The sequence below is a fragment of the Phyllostomus discolor genome, chromosome 8, assembly GCF_004126475.2.
Source record: "Phyllostomus discolor isolate MPI-MPIP mPhyDis1 chromosome 8, mPhyDis1.pri.v3, whole genome shotgun sequence".
In the NCBI taxonomy this organism is placed as follows: Eukaryota; Metazoa; Chordata; class Mammalia; order Chiroptera; family Phyllostomidae; genus Phyllostomus; species Phyllostomus discolor.
In genome coordinates, this window is record NC_040910.2 from 61,705,229 (window position 1) to 61,729,692 (window position 24,464).

The 24,464-nt window shown below is 57.7% G+C and overlaps 2 protein-coding genes across 3 annotated transcripts in view; one reads left to right on the forward strand and one right to left on the reverse strand.

Annotated features, from left to right (window-relative positions):
- Positions 1–1,115, forward strand: part of SLC5A10 (solute carrier family 5 member 10) — a 69,752-nt gene extending 68,637 nt beyond the window's left edge. For both annotated transcript variants that reach the window (XM_028534598.2, XM_028534600.2), the window contains 3 exons: positions 122–337; positions 598–655; positions 773–1,115. In XM_028534598.2, coding sequence (XP_028390399.1) covers positions 122–337; positions 598–655; positions 773–870 — 372 coding nt within the window. In that variant the 3' untranslated portion in view covers positions 871–1,115. The remainder of the gene's footprint in view (positions 1–121; positions 338–597; positions 656–772) is intronic.
- Positions 1,116–2,192: 1,077 nt separating this feature from the next.
- Positions 2,193–24,170, reverse strand: LOC114515138 (GRB2 related adaptor protein). The gene is made up of 5 exons (XM_028534458.2): positions 23,976–24,170; positions 16,753–16,850; positions 12,223–12,345; positions 4,229–4,397; positions 2,193–2,538 (listed from the first exon to the last, which is right to left on the reverse strand). Exons 1-5 carry the CDS (start codon positions 24,051–24,053, stop codon positions 2,353–2,355), a joined length of 654 nt encoding a protein of 217 aa, XP_028390259.1. The 5' UTR covers positions 24,054–24,170; the 3' UTR covers positions 2,193–2,352.
- Positions 24,171–24,464: the final 294 nt, after the last annotated feature.

A 24,464-nucleotide genomic window follows, 5' to 3' on the forward strand; every position in this document is an offset into this window, starting at 1 on the left:
GGAGAAGAGCTGGGGAGAAGGGCGGAGGTGGGGTCGAGCCCCAGCCATGGTGTGCGTGTGTTGGGGGGGGGGACCTCCGCCTTCCTCCCGTGGCCTGGCTGCCCTGACCCCTTCTCCCCAGGGGGCCTTCTGGGGCCTGATGGCAGGGCTGGCGGTGGGTGCCACAAGGCTGGTGCTGGAATTCCTCTACCCGGCTCCGCCCTGTGGTGTGGCGGACATGCGGCCTGCCATCCTTCGAAGTTTCCACTACCTGCACTTTGCCATCGTCCTCTTCGCCCTCAGTGGAGCCGTGGTGGTGGTTGGGAGCCTGCTGACACCACCACCCCAGGGAGCTCAGGTATGCCTGCCCTGACCCTGGATACATGACCCTTAACATGTTCTGACTCAGGTCCCATTCTGGCTCCTGACCCTCAGACTCAAGAATTTTCTAGCTCTTGACCTCAACCCTGTCTGGCCCTGGCCCTGGCCCCTGGGCTGAGTTTTGTACTCAGATGCCCTTTTTCATCCCTGACCCCTGATCCTGCCCAGGCCCACCCCAACCCAATCCCCACCCCGCCCCAGTCCTGCCACACCCCCATCAGTGTACATTCCCTGCAGATCCAGAACCTCACCTGGTGGACTCTAGCTCCGGACCTGCTCCCGGGAGTCAAAGCAGGTATGCATGTGACCCCAGGCACTCCCTCTCACTTACAGTCCTGGGACTGGGGCTTGGAAAAACGTGGCATGGGTACGGCCCTGTGACCCAGGCCTGTTCCTCTCCCACCCCCTCCAGGTGATGCCCAGAAACATGCTTTCTGGACCCGTGTCTGTGGCTTCAACGCCATCCTTCTCATGTGCGTCAACATCTTTTTCTATGCTTACTTTGCCTGACCGAGGTCCGGGTGAGAAGGTGGGAGTCCTCGGGGCCCTGGGCCCCCTCCCTAATGAGGACACCAAGGCCACAGAAGGTGAATCCCTCACGTCTGCATGGCAGCCAGGTCAGTGCCAGGGACTGGCCCTGCCAGCAAAGCAGAACCCTGAAAAATCAGGGAGGGAATGGGAGAAAAGAATGTGACACTTCAAAAGTGGTAGTCGTAAGTGGAAAGAAAATTAGATTTCTGATGGATGTCCTCAAACCATCTGGCTGTTTATTTGGAGTGCGCGATCCAGGTCAGGAGCAGTGTAACCTGCCAGGGCTCAGGGCTCCCGGCTCCCAGGGTCTCAGGCCACCCCTGGGTGGGGGGAACCCCCAACGCAGCCTCACAGACACCTCCCTGGACCTCCTACCCAATCTGCTCCCGGCTGCCACAGGAGCCTCCTCTCCTTCCCCTGCTCACTACCCCTGCGTCCCAGCCCGGCATTCAAGGCAGTTTCCAGGCTCCCCTCACTCTGCCTGCTCCCAGAGGTGCCCGGCTCTGGGCAGGCGTTGCTTAGTAACCCCCTCCCTGCTGGGAGCATAGTGGATGTAGACACCCTGTCTTTTCTCAAGCTGGGGACTCACCCAGACTGCCCACCCTATTCTAGGGGCTGCTGGACTTCAGACTCCAGCTCAGCCCCTACTTCCCACCCGGTCTGCAGTCCCCAAACTGCCCGGAGTCTGGGTACAACCTGGGCCTGAACCGAGCCCCTCAGGCAGCTGCGTCCAGGGCTTGCCCTCAGCGCTTGTCCATTCTGAGAGGAGCAGCTGCCTCCATTTCTCTATCCACTGCGGCCTCTTCCTCAGGGCCTCCAGCCCTCCCCAAAGTGTCTGCAGTGGGTGGGGCCTCGGATGCCCCGGTGCAACCTAGAGTTGTCATGGGGCTGCGGAAAAGTCAGAGTCCACCTGGAGCCTGTCCACTGAGTCCAGGCCAACAAGTACTCAGCACCCTCTCCTGTCTCTTACATCCAAGCAGCACTTGGATGTCCCCAAGTGTCCCCTAGTAGCAGCACTTCAAGGGTCCTTTTGAGGGAGGGGCAGGCAGGCCCAGTGACTGGTCGGTCCAAGGTGAACACACCCAAGCCTTGGGTCGAACCCCTAATGTGAGGAACCTGGGAGCCCTCAACCGTCTCTGAGGATGGGGCCATTGAAGGTTGGAGTGGGCAGGGCCTCGGCCAGGCCACCCTATTATGTCACGAAGCTGGTGACCAGTGGAAACTCTGGGAGCTCCCCCAGCCTGGTGGGCACTGAACGCCATGCGGGTGGTGGGCAGCTGGGGGCAGCCTAGTTCATGTGGAGCAGTGGGGGCTGGGCTGGGCGCTTAGAGGCGCAGGTTCCTGTCCAAGGCCCTTGGCTGAGCCCCATAGGACCTGGTAGGGGTGTCCATGGTCTCTGTTGGACTTCAGTGTCCTGTGGAAAGACGGTCTGCCCACTCTGCCCCCTGGGTCCCACTCTGGTCAGAGGTGCACAGGCTGGACGTAGCTCCGTGGGAAGAAGCCTGTGTGCCCGCAGAACCGGCCTCGCCACCAGTGGGGGTCCAGGTGCTCCAGGACCTCGATGATGTCACCGCGGCGGAAGCTGAGCTGTGAGGAGTCCTGCGCCGAGAAGTCGAACTGCGCCTGGGCAAAGCGGGCCCGGGCTGACTGCGGAGGGAGGGAATCATCAGTGGGGCCCCCCAGGAGGCCCTGACAGAGGTTTGTCTCATCTTGGAAAGGGCAGGGTGTTCAGAGCAGAACTGAGATTGAACGTGCTTTTGCTTCCAAGGCCAGGGAATGGCCACCACCTGTGGGCCTCCTGCTGCCACCCGAGGTCTACAGGGAACGATACAACTGTCCTGGTGGCTTGGCTGGGCCCTGAGTCCTGAGCTTCAGTGAGGGGCTGTGATCACGTCCCTCAGTTTCCCCACCTTCGAAGGGCACTGGGACAAGAGCTCTCTGTGGGCACGCCAGCCTGACGCCGTGGCAATTGTGCCCAGCACCCAGGAGCTGCCTTCCCCATCAGGATCTCTGCTTTGAGCCTTCAGAATCTTACCAGGACAGCTGATAGGATCAGTGGGAAGGCTGTAATTACCGGTTCTCTGCCCAGGAAGGAGGAGGCGGTATGGGCCCCAAGATACTGAGCCAGCTCTGGAGTCTCCCCAGAGGGTGGGTGATCTCAGGCTGGGCCAGAGTGAGGTGGCAGGTGTGGGGGAGCCCTCAGGCGGCCCCCAGTTCCATCCTGGCTCCTTCACACTCTTCAGGGTCAGAGCTTAGGCAGGCAGCGAGGGGGAGGGGAGGGAGGTCTGGGATACAGAGGCCCAGAGGAGAGCTCACAGCAGGCCTGGCCCCCAGGGTCCAGCCCAGGGGGCTGAGCCCCCTGCTGGGCCAGCGAGTGCACCAGTGGGGGTCTCCCAAAGCACTGTGTGACTTCCTGGAATATTGGACCCCAGAGCTCATCCTATCAGACAGAGAAGAAACTGAGGTCCCATTGACGGATGAACTGGCTCAAGGTCACATGTGGGGAGGTGGCTGGGGTCTAGCAGCAGGGTAGTACGGGAGGCTCTGCAGCCGTCCGTCAGCAGCTCCTCGGGCCATGGCCGTGGTCCTCATACCCTCTGCACAGCCAAGGGCCAGTTGGCGCTGACCTCCAGCCCCAGGCCTGGCCAACACCCCCTCCAAAGGAAAATAGCACACTGGGGCTAATAACCCCATTAGCTGCTGTCGTCACCCTAATGAGAGCTGGTCCAGGGCCCTGATGAAAGAGCTGGCTGGCAAATTGCTGCTGCTGTGAGGACAAGGGTGGCCGCTCCTCACACACGCGCGCACACACACACACACACCCTGTGTCTGGCCAGGGCCTCACCCTTACCGCCCCACGCCCCACCCACGGCTGGCACCCTGGGAGCAGACAGCAGGACTGGGCCTGCCCGGTTGGCAGTCTTAGGTGGGTCACATCGCATCCAAGCCTCGGTTTCCTCACCTGTACCATGGGGACAGTAAGGCTCCCCGTGCACACAGTTCAGCACATGTCCCTCAGCAGGCTCAGTGGGTACTGGGCAGTACCTTCCTTCAACATTTACCGAGCACCTACTGTGTGCCGTGCACTACCCAGCCACAGTTTGTCCCATGGGATTTTCATCCTGTTCCTTCCTCTTCTTCCCCTCTTCTCCCCACCCTTGCTTCACAGCTGTGCCACCAGAACAGAATTGTACAGCCCGGGCCGGACCCTCCTCCCACGACCTGGGCTGCTGGGGGAAGGGAGGCCGGCCTGTGTCAGCCCCACCAGGCATCCTCGCCCTGGGATGGCCCAATGGCGGTGACGGAGGCACCCACCGCCCTGTCCCTGCCCGCCTACCTTGAGCGGGGGCTCTTCATCTCGCAGGAAGACCTGCCGCTTCTTGGCGATGGTGGTGGTGTGGTAGAAGTCGACTAGCTCGTTGAGGGAGTTGAACTTCTCTTCCCACAGGAAGTATTTCCCAGAGGCCTCTCGCAGCACCTTGAAGTGCTGGACCTGGTCCCCGTAGCTGGGGGAAAGGACCCACAGTTACCTCAGATGGCCCCCAGCAGCCAGGGACCACTCCCTGCCCAGTCTGGCCCTGGGCCTTCCCTGCTAACCAGTGTCTGGAGCCAGGCCTTTCTCTTTCCTGGTGAGACCTGGTGAGTGAGGAGGAGGTGCCAGGAGTGGGGACAGTCCCAGGCCCCCGACCTGGCTTGGGGTGAGACCTGGTGAGCACCCCCTGGCTGTGCATACAGAGTTAAGGGTTCAGGGTGAACCCTGGACCAGGCTTCTTTCTTGCTGTGTGACTTCAGGCAAATCACTCGATTTCTCTGAACCTCAGTTTCCTCATAATAATACCCCTCTCTGGGAAAGTGTTCGGAAGGTGCTGAGTATTGTTTATCAGCAGCATTAAGTGGGTTTCTCTGAGAGAGGTGACCAGACAGCATCCCCAGCTTCCCTCTCAGCCTGCACACTCTTCCTTTCCTCTCCCTGCCCAGCCCTTGAAGTCCCTTGAGGAGTGAATCCCAAGACCACCTGACTCGGTGTGAGAGGAGCTTAGGCATGTCGGAGGCCTCATGTCCTTCCTACCCACAACCACCTCAAGAACCTTCTATGGCTCCCCATTACCCTTGGCATAATAAAATCTTAACACCTCAGACTCAAGATCTGGCTCTGATTACACCTCCAGCCTCATTGCTTTAATGCATGCTCTGATGTAACCCACAAGTCCCTTTCTCATCCCCCAGCCTCTGCCTGGCCTTCTGAGCCACTATCAAATCCTGGCGAGCACCTTCTAGCTCAGCTGAAGGGACAGCCTGCCTCTCCCAAACTGGCCAGAGGGGTGGGACCTGCTCTGGCTTGGCCTGGGCAGAAGGACCTGCCCGGTGCTTTCCCACACGAGGCAGGTCCCACGCCAGGGCAGGCCCTGCAGCCAGAGGCCGGAGGCGGTACTGGTATGTGTCCTGACCATGGGTCACACAGCCACAGAGGCCCCTCCCTGCCACAGGGGTGGCCAGGCCCACTGCTCCGGGTGGGGTGGAGCAGACATGAGCATATCAGGCCCCTTTCACAGTGGGGAAACTGAGGCCCTGAGCGCAGCCAGACCCTGCCCAGAGCCACACAGCAGCAAAGGCCACCTCTGAGCTCCTACATGTCGAGTGTCACTCTCAAGCGCTCCCCGACTGGTGGTCACTGTATAAGAATAGCCGTCAACACTGATACCAGTTGGGATACCTATCGTGTCCCAGATCTTGGCGTCCCCAGTCCACTTCCACTCCTCCATGTTGTTCCCTGGGCTGGGATTCCCAAGGGAACATTCCTTCTTGTCCGCTCTGCCTGGCCACAGTGGAGGCACCCTTCCCAGCGCTGCAGCCAGCCAGGCCAGGGTCCGCACCTGCTCAATGGGGGCGGGCACTGATGTGCCCCGCAGAGAGGTGAGGAAGGCCTGGGGCCAGGAGACCCCCTGGCCAGGCTGGTGGCCACAGGGGAACACAGAACAGTCCTAGTCCCCTCTGGAAGAAGCCAGTTAACGGACCTGCCCACGGGAGGATGTCCTGACCAGTCGGCCGGTGGGGCTGACAGTGGGGAAAGGGTACAGTCAGGTGTGTGCACTGGGGACAAGCGAGGGCTCCTCAGAAGGAAGTGGCCCCTTGGCTTCCTGGGCCATAAGCTGTGTTCGTTTTATTTGGGGCTAAATGAGAACTCAACACCAGTCTGGAAACTTGACAGTAAAAAAAAAAACACGTCTGGGGTTCTAAATTTAAATTCCGTTAAGCAATTTTGGACACAGCGCGTTCACAAGCCAGGGTCAGCTGGCAGCCTGAGTTCTGGGCGGGACCACAGCCCGCGCTTCTCCGGCCCGAAGGAGTGCAGTGTCGGGGGCCAACCTGCCCCTGCCTGCTACCCACTTCTTCTGCCTATGCTCCTGCTCCTGTGCTGCTTTGTTTAAAGTTTAAAGATTTAAGATGAAGAGTTGTTTAAGGGAAACACCCCCTGGTTTGGGGGGCAGAGAGCAAAGTGGGATCCCCCGCCTAGCCCAAGTCAAGGGGCCCAAACCACACAGAATCTCTCTCCACCTTTAAACACACCTCCAGGCTTTGCATATACCACTTCCTCTAAATTCTCCTGGGGTCACACTTGTACTCACACTTCAAGGCCCAGGGGAAGTGGCCTGGCCTCTGAGAGCCACCTCTGCCAGAGTCGGGGGCTCTGTGGGCTCCTCAGGCCTTGTGCAGCCTTCTCACGACCAGCCGCTCACAATGGCCCGCACACCAGACACCTGGACCTGAGAATTCAAGAATTCTCAAACTGGGCAGCTTGCCGGTTCTGGCCACGAGTCTATGGATGGTACTCAGTAGAAGGCAGGGCCTGTGTCCTCTCCTACCTGGTCCAAACCTCCTGTTCTACAGCGAGCTCTGCCCACGGCCCCAGGCGGCTGTGCTGGAGACACTGCTGCCCCGCGGCCCCTGATGCTGCGCCTACCCCTCTCTCCAGCAGTCTGTCGCCCAGCCAGACTGTCTCCCAGACGCCCCAGGCCTCAACGGTGACTCTCACCAGGAACCTTTTTCCTTTCGTTCTGCTTGGGCTGGGTCTCGGCCATGCTTCGAGACAGCTGAGAACACTTTAACCAGGAGTGTCCTCTGTGGACTCCAGACCTCCCTACCCTTGGCCCAGGGGAGGAGCAGGGGAGTAGGTGAACTGAGCCTGAGCACAGGTGACCCCTGAACTGGGAGGAATGGCTTGAAAGCAGACAGCCCTGCTGGGTGAGCCCTCCTGAGCTGCAGCAGGGAAGTGCAGCCCAGAGCGGGTGTGAGGAGGGGGCCCAGGACAGTGGACAGTGCCCAGGGCATGTGTGCGTGTGGCCTGGCCCATGTGTACCGTGTGACCGATGTGCGCATGTGCCTCTCTCCCTGCGCTGCTGGGATTGTCTGTGTTCCTTCTCTGAGCAGCTAGGGCTGAGTCTATCTCTGTGTGTGATCCTCAACCCGCCTACAGCAGGAAGGGGGCTGGGCTTGGCTCCTGGGCTGTGGAGAAAGCCCGAAGGATCAAGTCAGGCCTGATGCTGGTCCTGCCCAGCAGGTTTTTCTGCTTGGTGGTGGCAGCAGCAAAGGTGGCAATGGCAGCCCAGAGCGGATCAGACGAGGCTAGGGTAAGGTCAGGAGCCCAGGACAGCCCTGGGCAAGAGGCCCGGGTGCCAACTGCCCACTGCATTAGGCAGGGCCCTTCTCTAGCCTCAGTTTTCTTATCTGTGCAAAGGGAAGGGGTGGCGCCTGTACCGCAGCAGCTATGAAACAGAAGCAAACGGACCTTGGGAGGGGCTGGGCAGAGGGACTCCTCCTGGGTCTCTGGGGCTCAGGGGAGGTGGCAGGAAGGGTAGACCAAGCCTATTGGGGCACAGAGGGTCAGTGGGCACCAGCCCTGCTATTCCTTGCTGTGGGATCATAGACAAATTACTGCACCTTTCTGAGCTTCAGTTTGTTTTATTTTTGTTTCCCTGTGAACTGTGTTTCTGGGATTATTTCCTCCCTGTCTTTGCATGCATAAGTTGTGTCCCCCACTTCTTTCTTGCTTCATTTTCCCAAGAGCCTTTATCATCTTCCAAGATTTTGTATAATTCACTAGCTGTTCATTGTCTGTCGCCCCAGGAGAACATGAGAGCCTAAAGAACAGGGAGCTTTATCCTATTTTGTTTGGGGCTGAATCCCAAGCACCAAGAACAGGGCCTGGCACATAGTAAGTGCTCAGTGAGCAGAGGGGGAGAACCAGCATATGCACTGACTCCAGGTAACCTCCAGCCTGGCAGGAGGCAAAACAGCTCACTTGGGAACAAAACTGCCATTTATAGCAGAGGGCTGCCACAGCAGCTTGGATTGCAGCGAGGGGCAAAAGGCACACACTGCAGGCATGATGCCCGGCCACACAGTGTGTGCTCCTGGAGGCAGAGGGGACAGCCCTCTGTAAATGTGTAAGAGTCCACCAGCTGTGGCCATTGTTGCCCCACAAGGATTGTAAGCTCCACTTCAACAGCTTTATGGGCTTGGCATGAGCTTACAGGAGAGGCTAGGCATGGCGTGGGGAGACCCCAGGGGCACACCGGTGGAGGTGGAACTGCATGGCCTGCACGGCCATCGCCTTTCTGGATGGCCCTCAGATCCCCGTCTCCATAGTGTAGAAGGTACATTAGTGTCAAGAGGGAGTGAGGGGGATCTGCCAGCAGCTCCACAGCAGGTCTGAGCAAAGCCAGGGCAAGCACCGGGCTCCCTCTGCCTCAAGCCGCAGCCCAAGGCCAGGGGGCACTGTGGCCCTTGGAGGGTCACTGGACCAACAACTGCTGTAACTGGCACTTGCTCTGGGCCAGGCATCGTGTGTTCCATAGCCGTCCATTTCACAGGCGAGGAAATGAGGTTCAGAGGTGACTTGCCCAGGGTTACATGGCCAATAGGTGTCAGAGCTGAGGTTCTTGCTCAGAAGCCCATACTCCTAGCTACTTAGGTCCTCTGAGTGTCAGCTTCCTACTGCAGTCGCTGCCCAGCTGTCCTCCAAGGACCAGTGGGAGGCCCCCAGGAATGAGGTGGTAGAGCCCTGGCCCAGATGGGACCAAACGGGCGGAGGGAGCCACCCGGAGGGGCTGTGCGTGAACCGGCCCAGGGCCCAGGAAGCTCCTGCTGGTTCTGACCTCAGGGATGTCCACCAGGAAGCCTTGGGGGAGGTGCCGAGGGGCATGTGCAAGGGTGTCTCTGAAGGACACTCCTGGACCCTGTCCAGGACAATGCTGGTGCTGGCTCCCCACTGGAAAATGGCTCCCTAGTATGGCCCATCTCCCTCTGGTCAAGCCTGCCCCTCACTGGCCCACCTCCGGGCCTTTGCACAGGCTCTTCCTTCACCTGGCACAGCCTCTCCTGCTTTGTGCTCCAAACTCCTACTGAGGCTTCACGGTCCAGTCCTGACATCACCCCCTTCACTGTGTGGAAGGCAACTGCTGTCACTGAAAGTTCCTTATTCAATCACTCATCGCAAACTGTCTGGGCCAGGCTGTGTCCCCACCACACTCCTTGGGCCACTCCGCTCCCTGTGCTGCCCCTCCTTGCTTGACACACAGTAAGTGGGTGGAAAGGTTTGGGTCTGAACCTGTACACGTGGGCAGGCTCAGCTGCATTTACAGAGAGATGCCAGGAGGTGGCAGTGCAGGAGGCACTAATGGAGAAGTTCAGGCACGTGGGTTTGCTAGCAGAGGCGGGAGAGTTGGTGGTGGGTTGGTGGCCACCACCGCCCCTCAGCTCAGGCTCCAGAAGCCAGTCCAGTGATGCCCCTGAGCCCATGCTTTGCTGGAAAGCCTTGGGCTTTGCAGCTGATTCCAGGAGCCATGCACAGCCAGCCCAGCCCAGCTGGTGGGTGCCATTCGCAAGAGAGGACCTGGGCAGCCAGCATGAGGAAAATGACTGTTTCCTGCTTTTGCAGGGAACAGGGTGGGAAGTGGGGGTTGGGCTTGGGCAGTGGGGAGGTGACAGGGGCTCTCAAGAACCCCACCATCCCCCTGAAAGGGAGTCAGGGCCAAGAACTCACAGTGATCCCCACCTCCCAACTACAGTGCTCTCATTTTTTAATTGGGAAGCAGAGGCTCAAAGGGGGTCAGAGCCTGGATAAGCAGCCTGTTTCCAAGGCGGGAAAGGGAAGTGAAGAAAGCTGACAGCTGGTTTACACAGTGTGGAGGGGATCAAGCTGAGCATAGTGGTCCCCCACTTGGGTGCCTGCCAGCCCAGACAGGGAGATGGCTACCTCCTGGGGTTCCAGGGTGCTGGTCACACCCCACCATGAGTTCATTACAGGCAGGGGCAGCAAGCATAGTAAAAGTCACAGAGCTCACAGCGGGGCCTGCGGGAGCCGGGAGGTGTCAGCCTGGGCTACATCTCTGCAGAAAGGAGCCTCATGTGGGCCGTCGCAGCCCAGTTTCTTTGGAGTTGCCAAGGACACCATGGATGCTCCCCAGCCAAGTCTGTCTTTCTCTGCTTCACTGGGACCCCCATGACCCCACAACCCTCCCCCAAGCCCCAGAGGAGCCCTCTGTTTTTTTGGCCTTTGGAAAATCCTCGAGCCATTGGCATGAGCCACACAGTCACTGGCAGCCACCGCTGCCAGAAGCCACACTGCTGAGCTCCCAGATGCGCCACTTGTCCTTCCTCCCAGTGGCAGCCTGGCCACCCCAGCACTGCACTTGGCACTGTCAAGGCTGGCACAGCAGTGCCTCCTCCATGCAGCCTTGGTGCCCAGGCCTCAGCAGTCCTGACAGTTGCTATTGCTGGTGGTTCCCACTTCACAGACGTATGCCACCTCCCCAGCCCAGCCACTTTTCCTCCCCCAGCCCCCACTGTGGTCCCCAGTGTCAGGGTCTCCCCTGGGGTCCTTGCCGGCCTCCCAGCACTCCTGCTGCTCCTCACAGCAGCCAGGGGCATTGTCTGAAAAAGGGAAGCTGATCACACCTGCTGCCCAAAACCTTCCCGTGGCTCCCTATTGGCTGAGACAAACCGGATCTCCGTGTCAGGGTCTGACAGGCCTGCGTCTTTGACTGTAGCCTCTTGCCCTGTCCCCTTGACCCCTCTGCTCTAGTCGTGCCCCCTCATGTGGGTTCCAACGCATCCTGAGCACCTTCCTGCCTCAGGGCCTCTGCACCTGCTGTTCCCTGTCTGGAAGGCCCTCCTCCCAGGTCCTCCTTCCTGGGGACCTGGGCAGCTTCCCCCTTTGGTTCCATAGATGCCACCTCCTCAGACGGGCTGTCCCTGAATTCATGTGTTTTCTGTCCACAGTTTCCCCAACTACGACATACACCCACAAGGGCAGCAATTCTGGTTTTCCCATTGTCATTTCCCCAGCCCCTAGGTAGCGTGGCACAGGGCACACCGCTGCATGGGTATCCCTCAGATTTAGGCGTCTCACCCTGCTGGTCTGGCGAAAGGGAGCAGACACCATCACCACCAAGCATGCCTCCTTGGGAGAGCAATTGTTTTAAGCTGGTTATTTTTAAGAAACAAAAGACTGAGGAAGAGCCTTTGACATTCCCTCAAACTGCTTAAAAGAACTTAGACAGAGGACCTGCCTGGGAAGTGGGCAGCCACCACAGATAAGTACGGCTTCGCACAAACAGATGTGGCAGAGGAGCCTAGCTCAGCCCTTTGACCAGGCCCTCTCCAGGCCCCCTTGTTAAAGACCCCACTAATCATCTGTTTCCCAAATGTTTGGGTTGCCACCTGCACAGAGGCAGGCACAGAGAGGTCAGGTGACTTGTCCAATGTTACACAGCCAGGAAGTGGCAGAGTCAGAATCTGAGTCCAAGTCGCCTGGCCCCAGGATCCATCCTCTCACCTGTGTCCCTGTAGAGTGGGACCCTATAACAGGTACATCCTGAAAACCTGCCCTACTGCCTTTGTGTCTCCTGCCCTGGGACTGGGGACAGGAAAACCGCCGGCATCCTCCTTCCTCCCTGGTGACTAATCTTTTCTTTCTCTCTCTTAGTCTTTTTTCTTTTCTTTTTTAACGATGAATCTTTGATGGCTTCCTACTGATCCTAGAATAACGTCTAGACCCCCCACCCCCACCCCCCAGCCTGCTACCTGAGGCCTGGCATGCAGCCCAAGCTTGCTTCCAAACACACCCTTACTGCTCTGGGCTGCAACCTGGGGTGTGTGTCCGCCCCCAACCCCCAACGGCCACCTGCTTCCAGGCATTTGCAGGGTGCACCTCTCTAGGGATGCTGTTCCTGCCACCCCAACCTGTGAGCCTGTTGCTTGTTTGGAGACTCAGCTCAGATGTTGCTGTCTGGCCTCCCTGTCCCATCCCCTGCCGCAGTCACCACTCACTTCACAGAGATGGAGAACTCCCCTGGGGAGCTCTCACTCTCCCGGATGAGAAAGGCTCCCAGGAAGTTTCGCTTCATCAGAATCTCTTCGGCCAGCTGCCGGGAAATCCTACCCGAGTACCACCTGCAGAGAGGGGGACAGGTGAAGGCTGTGGGGAGGCAGGGCTGCCTTCTCTGTGCCCAGGTTTTCAACATGGCTGACCCTCATGATTGTCCCGAGACACTGGAGATTGCCCCCATTTCACAGGTGAGGGACCTGAAGCACAGAGATGTGAAGCAATGAGCCCAAGGTCGCGTGCTGCGGCAGGCAGAAGCTAGGACCCAACCCCAGCATTTCAGCTCCAGAGTCCAATCCTTTCCCACCAGGCTAGGCAAACGTACCATTAAGAAAACAGAAATAGTGAACAAGCCACGGTAAACCTCCCCCCAGACAACCCCAGCTGAGCTTTTCCATTTTAGATGATAGAGACTTAAAAGTGGAAAACAGGAAAAAAAAAAACAATGACAAAAACAATAGCAGCTTTGATCTGGTGATGAAGGATCTCACCCTATACCCATTTCACAGATGCACAGACTGAGGCCACCTGGACTTTTTCTCTCAGGTACAAGTTTCTTTTCCTGCTGACTGGACAGAACTGGGTATACAGAAAGTAACTGATAAATGCTTGGAGTCTTGCAAGAACACCCCCCACCCCAGGATCTGGGAGTGAGCGTCTGGGACCCCGCTTCTCCTGCAGCCCTGCGGCCCTGGTGGTACGGCTCCAAGCACCTCCTCACCCCTACCCCAGCCCCTGCTGACTTGGGCCTCACCCACCCTCCAAGGATCCAGGTGGTCTCTGACTGGCTTCTCAGCCCCAGGGTTTCTACCTGAGACACGTGGGGGGAACTAAGGCCCACGGCGAGACCAGGGCCCACAAAAGGCAGGCCTGGATCCTCCATTCCCTTTCATGTTTCCTTTCCACGTTTCCCCAATTCTTTCAGCAAACGTTTAATGAACCTGAGCTTTCCCCCGGGGACAGGTGCGAGGTGGCAGGTTTTCTGTCATCTCAGGATATGGACATGCCCTCGAGCTGAGAGCAGAGGACACCATATCAGGTGCAGTGGCCAGTGGGGTCCTGTCCCCACCACTCCCAACTCATGCCCCACGTGCCCCCTGTTGATGAAAATCCTGGGGACCCTGTCCAAGGGCTGTTTGTTTCTGGTGACTAATGTGCTTGGCCTGTGTGCCAAGCCCCTGGCACATTCTCAAGTGATGACTGAGGGAGCAGGTGGATAAATAGCCAGCATCCCCCCACAATACTCTGGGTGCCGCTGCTGTCTCCCAGCAGTCTGGTCACTAACACTCCCTGTCAGCTCCTTCCCTGCCCACTTCTGTCTCCCAGGTAAAGTCCCTGTCCTCAAATCAGGTCTCAGGTGCTGCTTCTGCAGGAGCCCACACCCTCAGAAGTGAAGTCCTAACCAAATGCTGTCCCCAAATGGGTGGGGACCCTGGGCCATCTCACAATGGGTGTCCCTAGGAGGAGCAGAGGCCAGGGGGGTTGCTGTTGCTGAGTTTGGGGAACCAAGGCAACCTCCTAGAGAGCTCAGCCTGGGGCTCTGGAGTTCAGGAGTCCCAGGCACAGGCTCCTGGTCAGTGGGAGGTTGAGCTGTGCTCGGAGCTCCCGGGCTCATGGGGGCCTGGGAGGCGGCGCACGTGCCCAGAGCCCCAGTAGCACAGAGCGCAGGGCCTGCTGCAGGAGCAGGGGCCCAACAGGATCTCCACATGGGCGGTTCCTGAGGACCTGCATGTCTCCAAAGAACCCACAGAACCCCACAGGAGGCGTCAGCATGTGGGTGGCTGTCACCCTCAAAGGGTTCTGCAACCGCACCCTCCAAGGAAGCCGCCCTGCCCCCACCAGAGGGAGACAGGGCTGGTCCCCCAGGGCTCCTCCCTGGTGGTGCCGGCACTTCCCGCTACCCTCCAGCCCAGCTCTCTACCGCCGGAGCCACTCCACTGGAGGCCAGCTAGCCTTGTCCTCCCTTTTACTGATGTGGAAACTGAGACTCAGAGTCGATCAGGGATCCCCTGAAAGGTTGTACAGCAAGTCCCTGACCTTGGACTCTACCCCAGTCCCAGCTGCTCTTCAGGGATCCACCAACCTCCCTGGTGAGCACCGCCAGGGGCCCACAGCACTGGCTGCAAATCCCCTTCCCCCTCTTGCCGGCCATGGGGCCCTGGACAGGCTACATGCGCCAACCCGCCCCCGCCCCCCCCCCCCCATCTCCCCAACCCTTTGTGGCCCTCAGGAAGACGAGGGCACTGTTGCATGCAGTGTTTCCACTGCTGCCAACCTGAGGGGGTTCCCAGCCCCCCTCACCTCTGGCTGGGCCTGCCTGCTGCCCTCCTAGGCATACTTCTGCTCTGACTTGCATGCCCAGCAGAGCGTGCCCTCCCTCTGGGTGGTCCTCCTTGATCCTCACTGGCCACGCAGCTGGGGCAAGTGCCTTCACACCCTGCCCCCCAGGGGCTCCCTGGGCAGGCAGTAGCGGCAGTGGGTGCTCAGGGAAAGGGTGGGCCTGGTATGGGGACAGGGATTTTGAAAACCCAGTCTTTTTTATCTTCCCATCCCCCACGCTCATATCCCCCACACCCTCCTCACACCCTGGGGCCTGACGGGTGGAGTCAGGCACTGAGCTGGGATTTCCCCACTGCTATTTTGGGGCCAGGGCAAGTACTGAGGTTAGCCAAGGACAAAACTGAGCATGGCCTTCGGTAGGTTGGTGGAGACCCTGACCCCAGTTCCCACTCTGTCTGAGATGGGAGTGGCCAGAGCTGGCCTCAGGGGCCCCAGGGCACTGCAGCTGGACCCCACCCCAGCCCCCAGCAGTCCCAGCATTCTCTTGCCTCAGCTACCCCATCACCCGATGGGCCCAGCCCAGTACCACACACTCTCCTCAGCTCTTCTCCCCATCTGCTCAGGGCTTCTCAGCAGCTACTCGCCTTCCAGGCTTCCGGTCTCGGCTAGGTTGCTGCTTCCTCGGGAGGCACCCACCAACTGGCCAGCCCCCAGGATGGCCCTGCCTGTCCCCACCTACCTGTGGATTCCAGGGAGCCGGGCCCCTTCCCGACGTCACATAGCCCATAAGGACCCTGCAGGGCCTGGAGCCAAGGGCTGCAGCCCAGGGTGTCAGCCAGAGGCCGCAGCCTCCGTGGGGGAGGCTTGGGTGCCCTGAGCCTAGGCAGAGCAGGTGGGACCCTGGGTGGGATGGGGCCTTGCCCAGTACATGGAGCAGGAGGTATGGCAGCTTTGCAAGTAACTCAAAGACAGAGACAGAGGAAATACCCTCAGGCCCCACCCTGGCCCTGCACTCCCCTCCCCTCTCCCCCACACTCACACATGTGCGTGGCTCCCAGGTGGCCCACCCGGCCTGCCTGGCCTGGTCACTTGCCTCCATATCTGACTAACTCCCTCCCCAACTCACAGGGCTCCCTGGTGCCCCACCACCCCGGGCCTGGTATTTGAGGCCCTCCCTCCAGTCCCACTGCCATGGGCTCTCCCTCACTACTTCCCCTGTCCCTCATTGTCTTTTTCCTTTTCTCCTTAGCTAACTCCAACACATCCTTCAAAGCCTCACTCATTGCCACCTCCTCTGAAAAGCCTTCCTCGGTTAGGTGCCTCCATGCTGTCTGCACTCCAGGGCTGTGCTCTTTATGACCTATGTCTCCCACAGGACAGGGGTGCTCCGACCCCAGCCTCTCACACATGTCCCCAGCTGGACCACGGCTAGCTTGTGGTGAGTGGCTGGGAGCAGCTATATTTTGAGGCTCCCTCAGCTATCATTTCAAGCATATGTGGTGTGTTTTCCATAGATTCTTGGCCCCTTAGACCTCCCATTCTCAGGGCAGTGGCGTTGGATGCTGCCTATGGAAAGCCTGACTGGGGGCTTCCCTGGGTCAGCAGGTCCCCAGCCATGGGTGCCCTGACCCCAGACCCTGCCTGACCAATGTCCAGCTCTCCCCTGTGCCCCAAAGGCAGGGCCCACTGAGTCTGCTTCCTGCTCGCCCTCCACCGCTCCACTGCCAGCGGACCTCCTACCCTCAACGCAGGGCTGAGCTGGCCTCTTAGAGAGATCTCCAGACCCCCCAGAGGTGGGGCCCTCAGCCCTTCTTGTGCTTCAAAAGGGGCCCTGAGGAACAGGGGCAGTGGGACCTGCCCAGGGCCACCCCACAGGCAGCAGCCCAGATGGCTGAGAGCTGGGGCCGTCCTGTCCAGTGCTCTCCTGGGCATTCTCTGGCATTCAGTCCGCAGTCTCGTGGCCTGCCTGGCCTTGACCCCGCCACCATTTTAGACAAACCCTTGAATCTGCATCCTCTGTCCCCAGCTTGGAGTAGAGCCCAGGGCTCCAGAGAGATGGATAGGGGCTGGGAATGGGGAGGTTTTATGCCTAAGGGGTAGACCAGGCAGCATCCAGGCCAGGTGGGGACATTTGATGGTGGTAGTGGGGGTGGGTGGTAGCCTGAGGTTGCAGGGCTGGGATGATGGCCACTTACGGGTGTGGCTTGATTCGGATGTAGTTCTTGGGAATAAACCCCTCGGCGCCCCGGAGCTCAGCCTTGTACCAGTTCTGGTCATCCTCCATGTTCAGGATCTGCAGGCAGGAGAGACACTGACACTCAGTCTCCCAGGAGAGGCAGCTGTTACCTGCTGTGGGTTCATTGCTCAAGTGCCCCGGGCTTCACCAAGCTAGGCCTGGGGCCTGTTTCACAGAACAGGGGGTGGGGACCTGGCCAAGGTCACAAGGGCCATAGTCCCAGATAGCCTGCACCCAGGAGTCACAGCTGCCCCAGCGGGGCTGGAGCTGGAGTCCTAGGATACCTTGCAGACTGTGGGGTCACAGGGGGCAAAGCTGGGGTGCTTTTGTTCTTCAGCTGTACCCCTGAGCATGGGGCTCCACAGTATTTGCACATCAGGCACTAAGCTATTGGCATGGGCCAGAGTCCCCAGGGAGCTCAGACAGCCTCAGCCTGAGCTCAGTGCCCTGTGGTAGTCACCTTGAGTCACTTGCATTTAAACAGCACTTCTAGTCTTAATTCAGGGGTGACAATGCAGCAGGAGGTGGTGGCTTTCAGGCACTGGGGAGCATGAGGAGCAGATGAGGGAGACCTTGGGCTGGGCTGAGGCTGAGGCCTGGCCTGCTCAGGTCACAAGGGCCCTTGTCCAGGGTGTCAAACCCCTGCGGCCCCACAGTTGGGCCCAGAGGAACTGAAACAGCTAGAGTGGGGGTGGCAGCCGCTGTAGTGAGCGACTGATTGGCTGTGGGAGAAGCAGGCAGGCCTGCAGCGTGGGCACAGTGTGTAGCTCCGGACTCCCTCCTCCCTTCCCTGGGCGAGCTGCCCATGCATGGCCCTGGCTCCTCCATGAGCCTCTGAGGTCATGATCACCAAAGGCTGTTGCTCAGGTGAAGAAGCAGACCCGGGGGTTGGGAGTGAGCCAGGCCAGCACGAGCCTGAACCCTGTGGCCTGGGGTCTCAGACTCTCACTGCACCTCCCACTTTGTCTCTGGACCCAAGCCTGGAAGCAGGGGCATCTCTCCTGTGAGTCTCGCAGCAGGTCCCAGCTCCGTCCTAGTGGGGACACTTGCTGACAGAAAATGCTGGAGGTAGGACAGCATCCCAAGGAGAGTGCACCACGAGAGTCAAGGCAGGGGGTGCTGGCAAGAGTCAAGGCAGGGGGTGCTGGCACAAAGGCGACTGCTCAGACAACTTGTTTTTGCCAAGAGGAACTGGGATGGACTTCCTTGGGCCCAAGCCAAGCCCCGAGCCGTGCAGGCAGGCACCCCTCCCTGCCTCCCATCTGTCCTCAGGCCCTGCTGGGTCCCTTCCTTCCTGCCTTTGCAGCTAGAGCAGGGTCAGCAGCCCTGGGGACAGACGGAAGCAGGTGGCTGACTCAGGAAAACTTTTTCTCAAAACAAAACAAATCTTTCAATTTATTAGAAAATTGAAGCCTGTGGGCCTCCTTCCAAAGCCACAGATTCAACGGAGGAGCCCTGGAGCCTGGGGCTCCAGACTGCTCTGGCTGCCCCTGGCTCCCTCTGGAGCTTTGGCCTGTTCCATCCACTGAGGAATGGGCACATCTGGGGCCTGCGCTGCATGGGGCAGTGTCTTGTGAACTACGAAGTCCTGTGTGGATGTGTCGGAGTAACCATATACCTGATCGAGGCCCTGTTTTGTTGTATGTCGTTCTGATTTCCTATTATCCTTACTCCAAGGACCCAGAAATGTTCTCATTGTTTATGTTAGCTGAATTCTCATTGTCAATGTGGTTCAAAAGCCCTGGGCCCTCTGAGACACGGGCACTCCACAAAGCAGGGGAGAGCCACACCTCCCTGGGGAAACCCTGGCCTCTGCCCCACGGCACCCTCTGCCCAGGATGCGGTGCTCCTGCCCTGGGCCCTGGGCAATGCAAGTGCTCGTCTGCTGCTTACTGCACACTTATGGCATGCCAGGCGCCATGCTAGGCTCTAGCAATACAGCAGGAAACAAGGGGCTTCCACCCTCCTGAACACAGGTAACAGTACAAAAGGAAGAAAACAAGTTCGCAAGGTAAGAATGTAGCAGTAGGTGGTCTGAAAACTCCATAACAGGATAGCACAGATGGAGGATGTGTGGTTGGGGGCAGGGAGGTTTGCAACAGGAGTCAAGAAACGCCTCTCTGAGGAGGAGACCTGAGTCACAGGCACAGACAAGAGAAGATGTGGGGGTAGTGTACAAGGCAGAGGGAACAGCCAGCCAGTGCAAAGGTCCTGCAGTGGGAGCAAGCCCTGTCCCTGGAGCAGGAAGGAGGCAAGTGCATCTGCAGTTGAGGCAGGAGGGGCAGTGAGAGCAGATGAGTGGGGCGAGGCTGGCAGGACAGGCAGGGTGGGAGCATGTAGGTCTTGCAGTCCAGGGGAAGCAGTTCAGGTTTTGTTTTAAGAGCCTCTGGGTACCATCAGGGGACAGCCAGACTCTGAGTTATGGCTGCTGTGTGAAGACTGGGCTAGGGGAGGGGGACAGAAAGAAGCTTCTCTATAGCCCAGGAGTTGAGGGTGGAGGCCTGGGGGCCATGGTAGAGGGGTACTGAGAAGCACAGGATTAGGTGTAGATGTTGGCAGAGTCCCTGATAGGACTTAACAAGAGGGTGCATGCGAGACAAACAAGGAGTGGCTGAGACAACTCTGAGGGGCCAGGCCAAGGCTGGCAGGCTGTGGCAGCCGTGTACGGGGCTGCAGGGAGGCCAAGCTCAGGGTGGCTTGTACAGGGTCTGAGATGCTGTTAGCCTTCCCTATGGAGATGCCAAGGCAGCTATGGGCTCCCTGAGTCTGGGTCCCAGGTGCCAGGTTATCCATGGAGAGATGGGGTGAAGCCACCACCCACATCCCTCCTCCATCTAGAAGCAACAAGGTGCTGTGCACCTCGAGATGCCCAGCCTGTCAGGGAATGGGGCTTTGTTTCAGGGAAGTGATGTCTGGGGCCATTTTTCCAGTACGGATGGAGGTGCCACCAAGTTCCCTCTAGGACCAGGGCTGTGAGTTGTTCGCCAAGGCTCCTGGGGGCTGGGGCGCCTAGTGGGCACCTCTGTGACCGGGCCTGGCCCACGGGCAGCAAGCACTCAGGGAAGGGATACGTTGTGCAGTCAGGCTGCACCCCAGCACCGCCTGGAAAGGGCTGGCCCTCAGACCTGTGTGCGGGGCCCTGGCCCAGGAGAGGAAGGGGCCACAGTCACGTTTTTATAGTTACCAGAAAGCAAGCCCCAGACTAGTGTGGGTGGGCAAGGTGCCTCGGGAGCAAAACTTAAGGGAGCTCCAAAAAACTCAGGGATCAAGATCATATTTCAAGATCATCTCAAGATCAAGATCAGGGATCAAGACAATATGTTAAAAATAAAAATTAATACTCAAACTCTGAATATGGTCATTAGTTTATAATTTCTCAACATGGACACTTAGTGTAACAAATGTACCCGCACAAGATGCTCCCAACCAGGGGAGCTGAGTGCAGGCAGACAGGTGTCCCTCTGCACTATCTTCTTGATTTTTCTGTAAATCTAAAACTGTTCTAAAAAGTAAATCTATTTAAAAATGAATGCAAAGAAGATCTGCCCAAGATCTGAAGTAAAGGCAGTACCTGGCCTCGCACCTGCCCTGCCCTGAGAGTGGGAGGGCAGCGGCCCACGCCCAGCCCGGCCGCCGACAGCGACTGACAGACAGCTCTTCGGTTGTCGGGACTTGCTTTCCAGTCTTCCAGGCACAACCCCGTGCGCGAAGGTCAGCTTTCCCTCCGCGAAAGCAATGTCTGTTGGTTATCTGTCTAGAGTTGACTCTGTTGATGTACATACATTTACATTCTGCTTGATGCCACTTAACATTGTGCCATGAGCATATTTATATCATTAAACATGCTCCCCAAATCACATTTTTAGGGCTATGTCATATTTTTTGCCATTGATGATCAGGTTGTCCAGCTTGGTTCCATGCGACAAACCGTCACCAACATTCCCCTTCCTCGCTCGAGCCATTCTTCTCTGCGTCTTGCTTCCAGCTGATGAGCTCTCCGTTTACTGGTTTATCTGGCCTGTGGCCCCAGTGACTCTGTGTTTTCTCCCCACTGCGTCTCCGAGACCGAGACCGGGACCACCGTGCACCCGTGAGTCCTGCGGCGGAGGGCGCACGCACATCTCGGCTTGTCTCAGTTTCCTAGACACACGGTTCTGGGTCAGAGGGCGTGGAGATTTTTAAGGCTTTTTAATTTTCCCAAATGCCCTTCAAAATGATTGTGTCACTTTACCTGCCCACCATCACATGTAAAGGTGCACATTTTCCCACAACATCGACAACCTTGGAGATTGTTTTAAAAATGGGATTTTGCTTATCTGGTGTCTTTTGTTGCGGTGACATCGGCGGCATGCTCGCATCGCTTCTTTGGCAGTTTTCCTTCGCCCATGTTTCTATTCTGCCGTTTGTGATTTTTCTGTTGACTTACAAGAACTCTTTCCATATCAAAACCATTAATACATTGACATTTTTTGTCAGGCATTTTTTCTTAGTTTAAGCCTCTTTTACTTCTTATCCTGGAGACTGCCACAGCCTCTCCCCCACCTCTCCTTGGTAGCCCTGAGACACCCCCGGCGAAGCCCTCCCGTGGGCTGCTGCACTTCCCACTCGCGGTGGCACCAGGCTTTCGAGACCCTGCTGCCGCCCCAACCCCACCCTCACCTCGTCCCCCTCTGCCCGCTCTTCAGCCACAGGCCTTCCTCTCAATTTCTCGCACCTGTGAGCAGGTCCTGCGTCTGGGCCTTTGCACTGGCTATTTCCCAGCCCAGAGCTCTGGGCTGTTTGCTCTGCCACCCTGCACATCCCTCAGGGATCGCCTCTTTTGAGAGGCTGCCCTGATGACCCACTGGTCACTGAGCGTCCCATTTCCCTGTGTTGTTTCTTCAGTCTACCCAGCACCTCGTGATGCCGCTCACCTTCTAGAGTGTCAGGTCCAGGAGGGCAAGGGCTTTGCCTTGTTTGTTGCTGTGTCCTCAGCACTCAGAACAGTGCCTGGTAAACAGCAGGTGCTCAGTACTCAACAGGGAACAGATTGGTGGCTGGCTACCAGAGGCAAGGGCTGGGGAGCGGGTGAAGGTGGCCAAAGGTACAAATCCCAGTTATAAGGACACTAAGTTCTGGGGACATCATGTGCAGCACGGTGACCACAGTTAGTCCCTCTGTGTTGTCTGAAAGTTGCTGAGAGTAGATCTCAAAAGTTGCCACCAAGAGAAAAAGTGTAACCATGTAAGGTGACGGCTGCTGCCTAAACGAACTGTGATGACGGTTTCACAGACTTGTGTCAAATCACCAGGTATATATACACCTTAAACACACTCGATCTCATGTGTTGGTGTCATCTCAGTAAAACTGCGAAAAATAGCCCCACAAATGTTTGAGAGAAAATGAGGGAAAAGGCAGCCCCTCCCACTGCCTGCATTCCTCTGTCGTTTTTTTTGAGCTTGAAAAGTCCCCTCCTCGTTCTCCCTCCACATGAGGTACAAGTCCCACTGGGAGGGTGGCCCCTCCACCCCCCAGCCCCAGCCCCCACCCTCAACTCTGCTAACACTTTAGCCCTCCCTCCCTTTCCTTCACATTTCCCTTATCGTATTGAAAGCCTACTATGTGCTGGCACTGTTTTAAGTCCTGAGGCTCCAGCATGATCCCCTGGCCGGGTAGCTCAGTTGGTTGGAGCATTGTCCCAATATACCAAGGTTGAGGGTTCAATCCCCGGTCAGGGCACATACAAGAAGCAACCAATGAACACATCAATAAGTGGAACAACAAATCCATGTCTCCCTCCCCTCACACTCTCTCTAATCAGCTGCAATGACTAATGACTCCCTTCCTGGCCACTGACCCATCAGTGGAGACCGGAACCCTGAAAGGGCACACCTGGAGAACTGATGCATATTCTGCTGAGACCCTCCCCTGAGACCTCCCCTAAGGTTCTGCCTGCAAGAAAGAGATAAGCCCCAACATGTGGCTCAGATGGTTGGGTGTCATCCTGCAAAGTGAACAATTGTGCATTCGATTCCCGGTTGGGCACATGCCTGGGTTGCAGGTTTGGTCCCTGGTGGGATGCATATGACAGGCACTGATATTTCGCTCTCTCTCTTTTTCCCTCCCTCCCCCTCTCTCTAAAACTAAAATTAAAATCTTAAAATTCTCCTAAACTCTAAGGCAATGGGCAGCTGGCAGCTCACCCTAGGCTAACCCCCTAAACCTGTCCCCAAGGCTCCCTTTTCTCTGGCTTCCCAGGGAGCTCAGGCAGCTCAGCCTGGGCTCTCCTGTTGCTTCTTCTGTGTAAGGCTCTTCCATGTTTCACTGTCCCCAGCTTTAATAAATGTGCCCCCATAGTCACTTGGACTCACGTTGTGAAATCTTTCCTGTAGGAAGTCAAGAGTCCACACACTGCAGCCCCGCTCCGGGCCAGTCCCCTTTGCAGTAACGGGGGCACATCCCGTCAAAGGCTCACTGCTGCTGTGCAGACTCAGACCCTGGGGCAGGGGTGCCTTTCTCAGCTTGGGGCAGCTCCAGTGCCCGAGTCTTGGCATGGCCACTCCTGAATCCAGCTCCTTAGCAAATTTATAAGCAAAGACCTTTCCGAGGAGAGAGACCCCCCACAAACCCTTCTGCCTGGACCACCCTTGGAAGGCTGCAATGCTCATTTCAAAAGCCTGAACAAACAGAAAGAAGTGATGGTAGGACTGACTCTTTTCCCTTTTCTCCATTCTGCTGGGAAGCTCATTCCTGACACATAAATCACAGCTATTTTTACCCCAATAAGTTAATGTGTGTACTTTTTACTTTCCGAAGAACTTCCTCTTTCCTCCTTCTTTCCCTCCCCCAACCTCTCTCTCTCTCTCTCTCTCTCTCTCTCTCTCTCTCATTTCAACAACTATCTTCTTAAATTCTTCCCCGGAATACTGGGCATTGAACCAACTCCCGCTAGGTGCTGTACTCATGTCTCCTCAAATCCTCACACTGGCCCTCAAAGGAGGGACCATTAAAGACCTCTCCATTTCCTGGAGGGGGAACTGAGGCTTGGAGGGAAGAGGTGGCTTGTCCTGAGTCACACAGCTAATGCCTGGAGAAGCTACCCGTTTTCCTCCACACACGGGACTCTTTTTGGGGAGCTGTCCTGGGCCCCTGGTTCTTAACCATCCCTTGTGGGTCCCATTCAGCCCACTCTGGCCGTCCTACCTTAAGTGTGTCCCCCTTGTTGAAGGCCAGTTCGTCGCTCTCTGTGGCCTGGAAGCTGTACAGGGCCACCGACTCCATTCTGCTGCCTGGGCGCCCAGCAGCCCAGTTCAGAGCAGGGCTGGCAGCTTCCTGCTTCCTCTGCAGTCGGGGCTGTCTTCCTTTGTTTTGAGAATGTGTTTGTTCTTTTGAAGCTGAGACTGAAACTGCCCCTGACAGGGGAGAAACAGGAAGCACAGATATGTCACGGAGCCGGGTGACTGGGCTGGGAGGTATGGGGGAGAGGTGGCCCACCCTTAACTTAGACTCTGAGGCAGGTGTGGCTCCTGGGGAGTCTCCAGCAGCCCTGAGAGTGAGTCTCTCTCCTTGTACCCATATTGTAGACAGTGAAACTGAGGTCTCCTGAGGAGCATGCTGCAAGGCCATCCTGGCGCTCAGGCATTGGGCCTTGTGGTCCCAGCCACCCCCACCCTTCGCCACTCTGTCTGCCAC

What these genes read in the sequence shown, in the direction of transcription:
- LOC114515138 (XM_028534458.2), bottom strand. Translation starts at nt 24,053, where the DNA reads ATGGAGTCGGTGGCCCTGTACAGCTTCCAGGCCACAGAGAGCGACGAA. An exon ending in ACAAGGGGGACACACTTAAG is followed by an intron (nt 16,851 to 23,975) that starts GTAGGACGGCCA and finishes TCCTGCCTGCAG; the next exon opens with ATCCTGAACATGGAGGATGA. An exon ending in ATGAAGAGCCCCCGCTCAAG is followed by an intron (nt 2,539 to 4,228) that starts GTAGGCGGGCAG and finishes CTCCCTCCGCAG; the next exon opens with TCAGCCCGGGCCCGCTTTGC.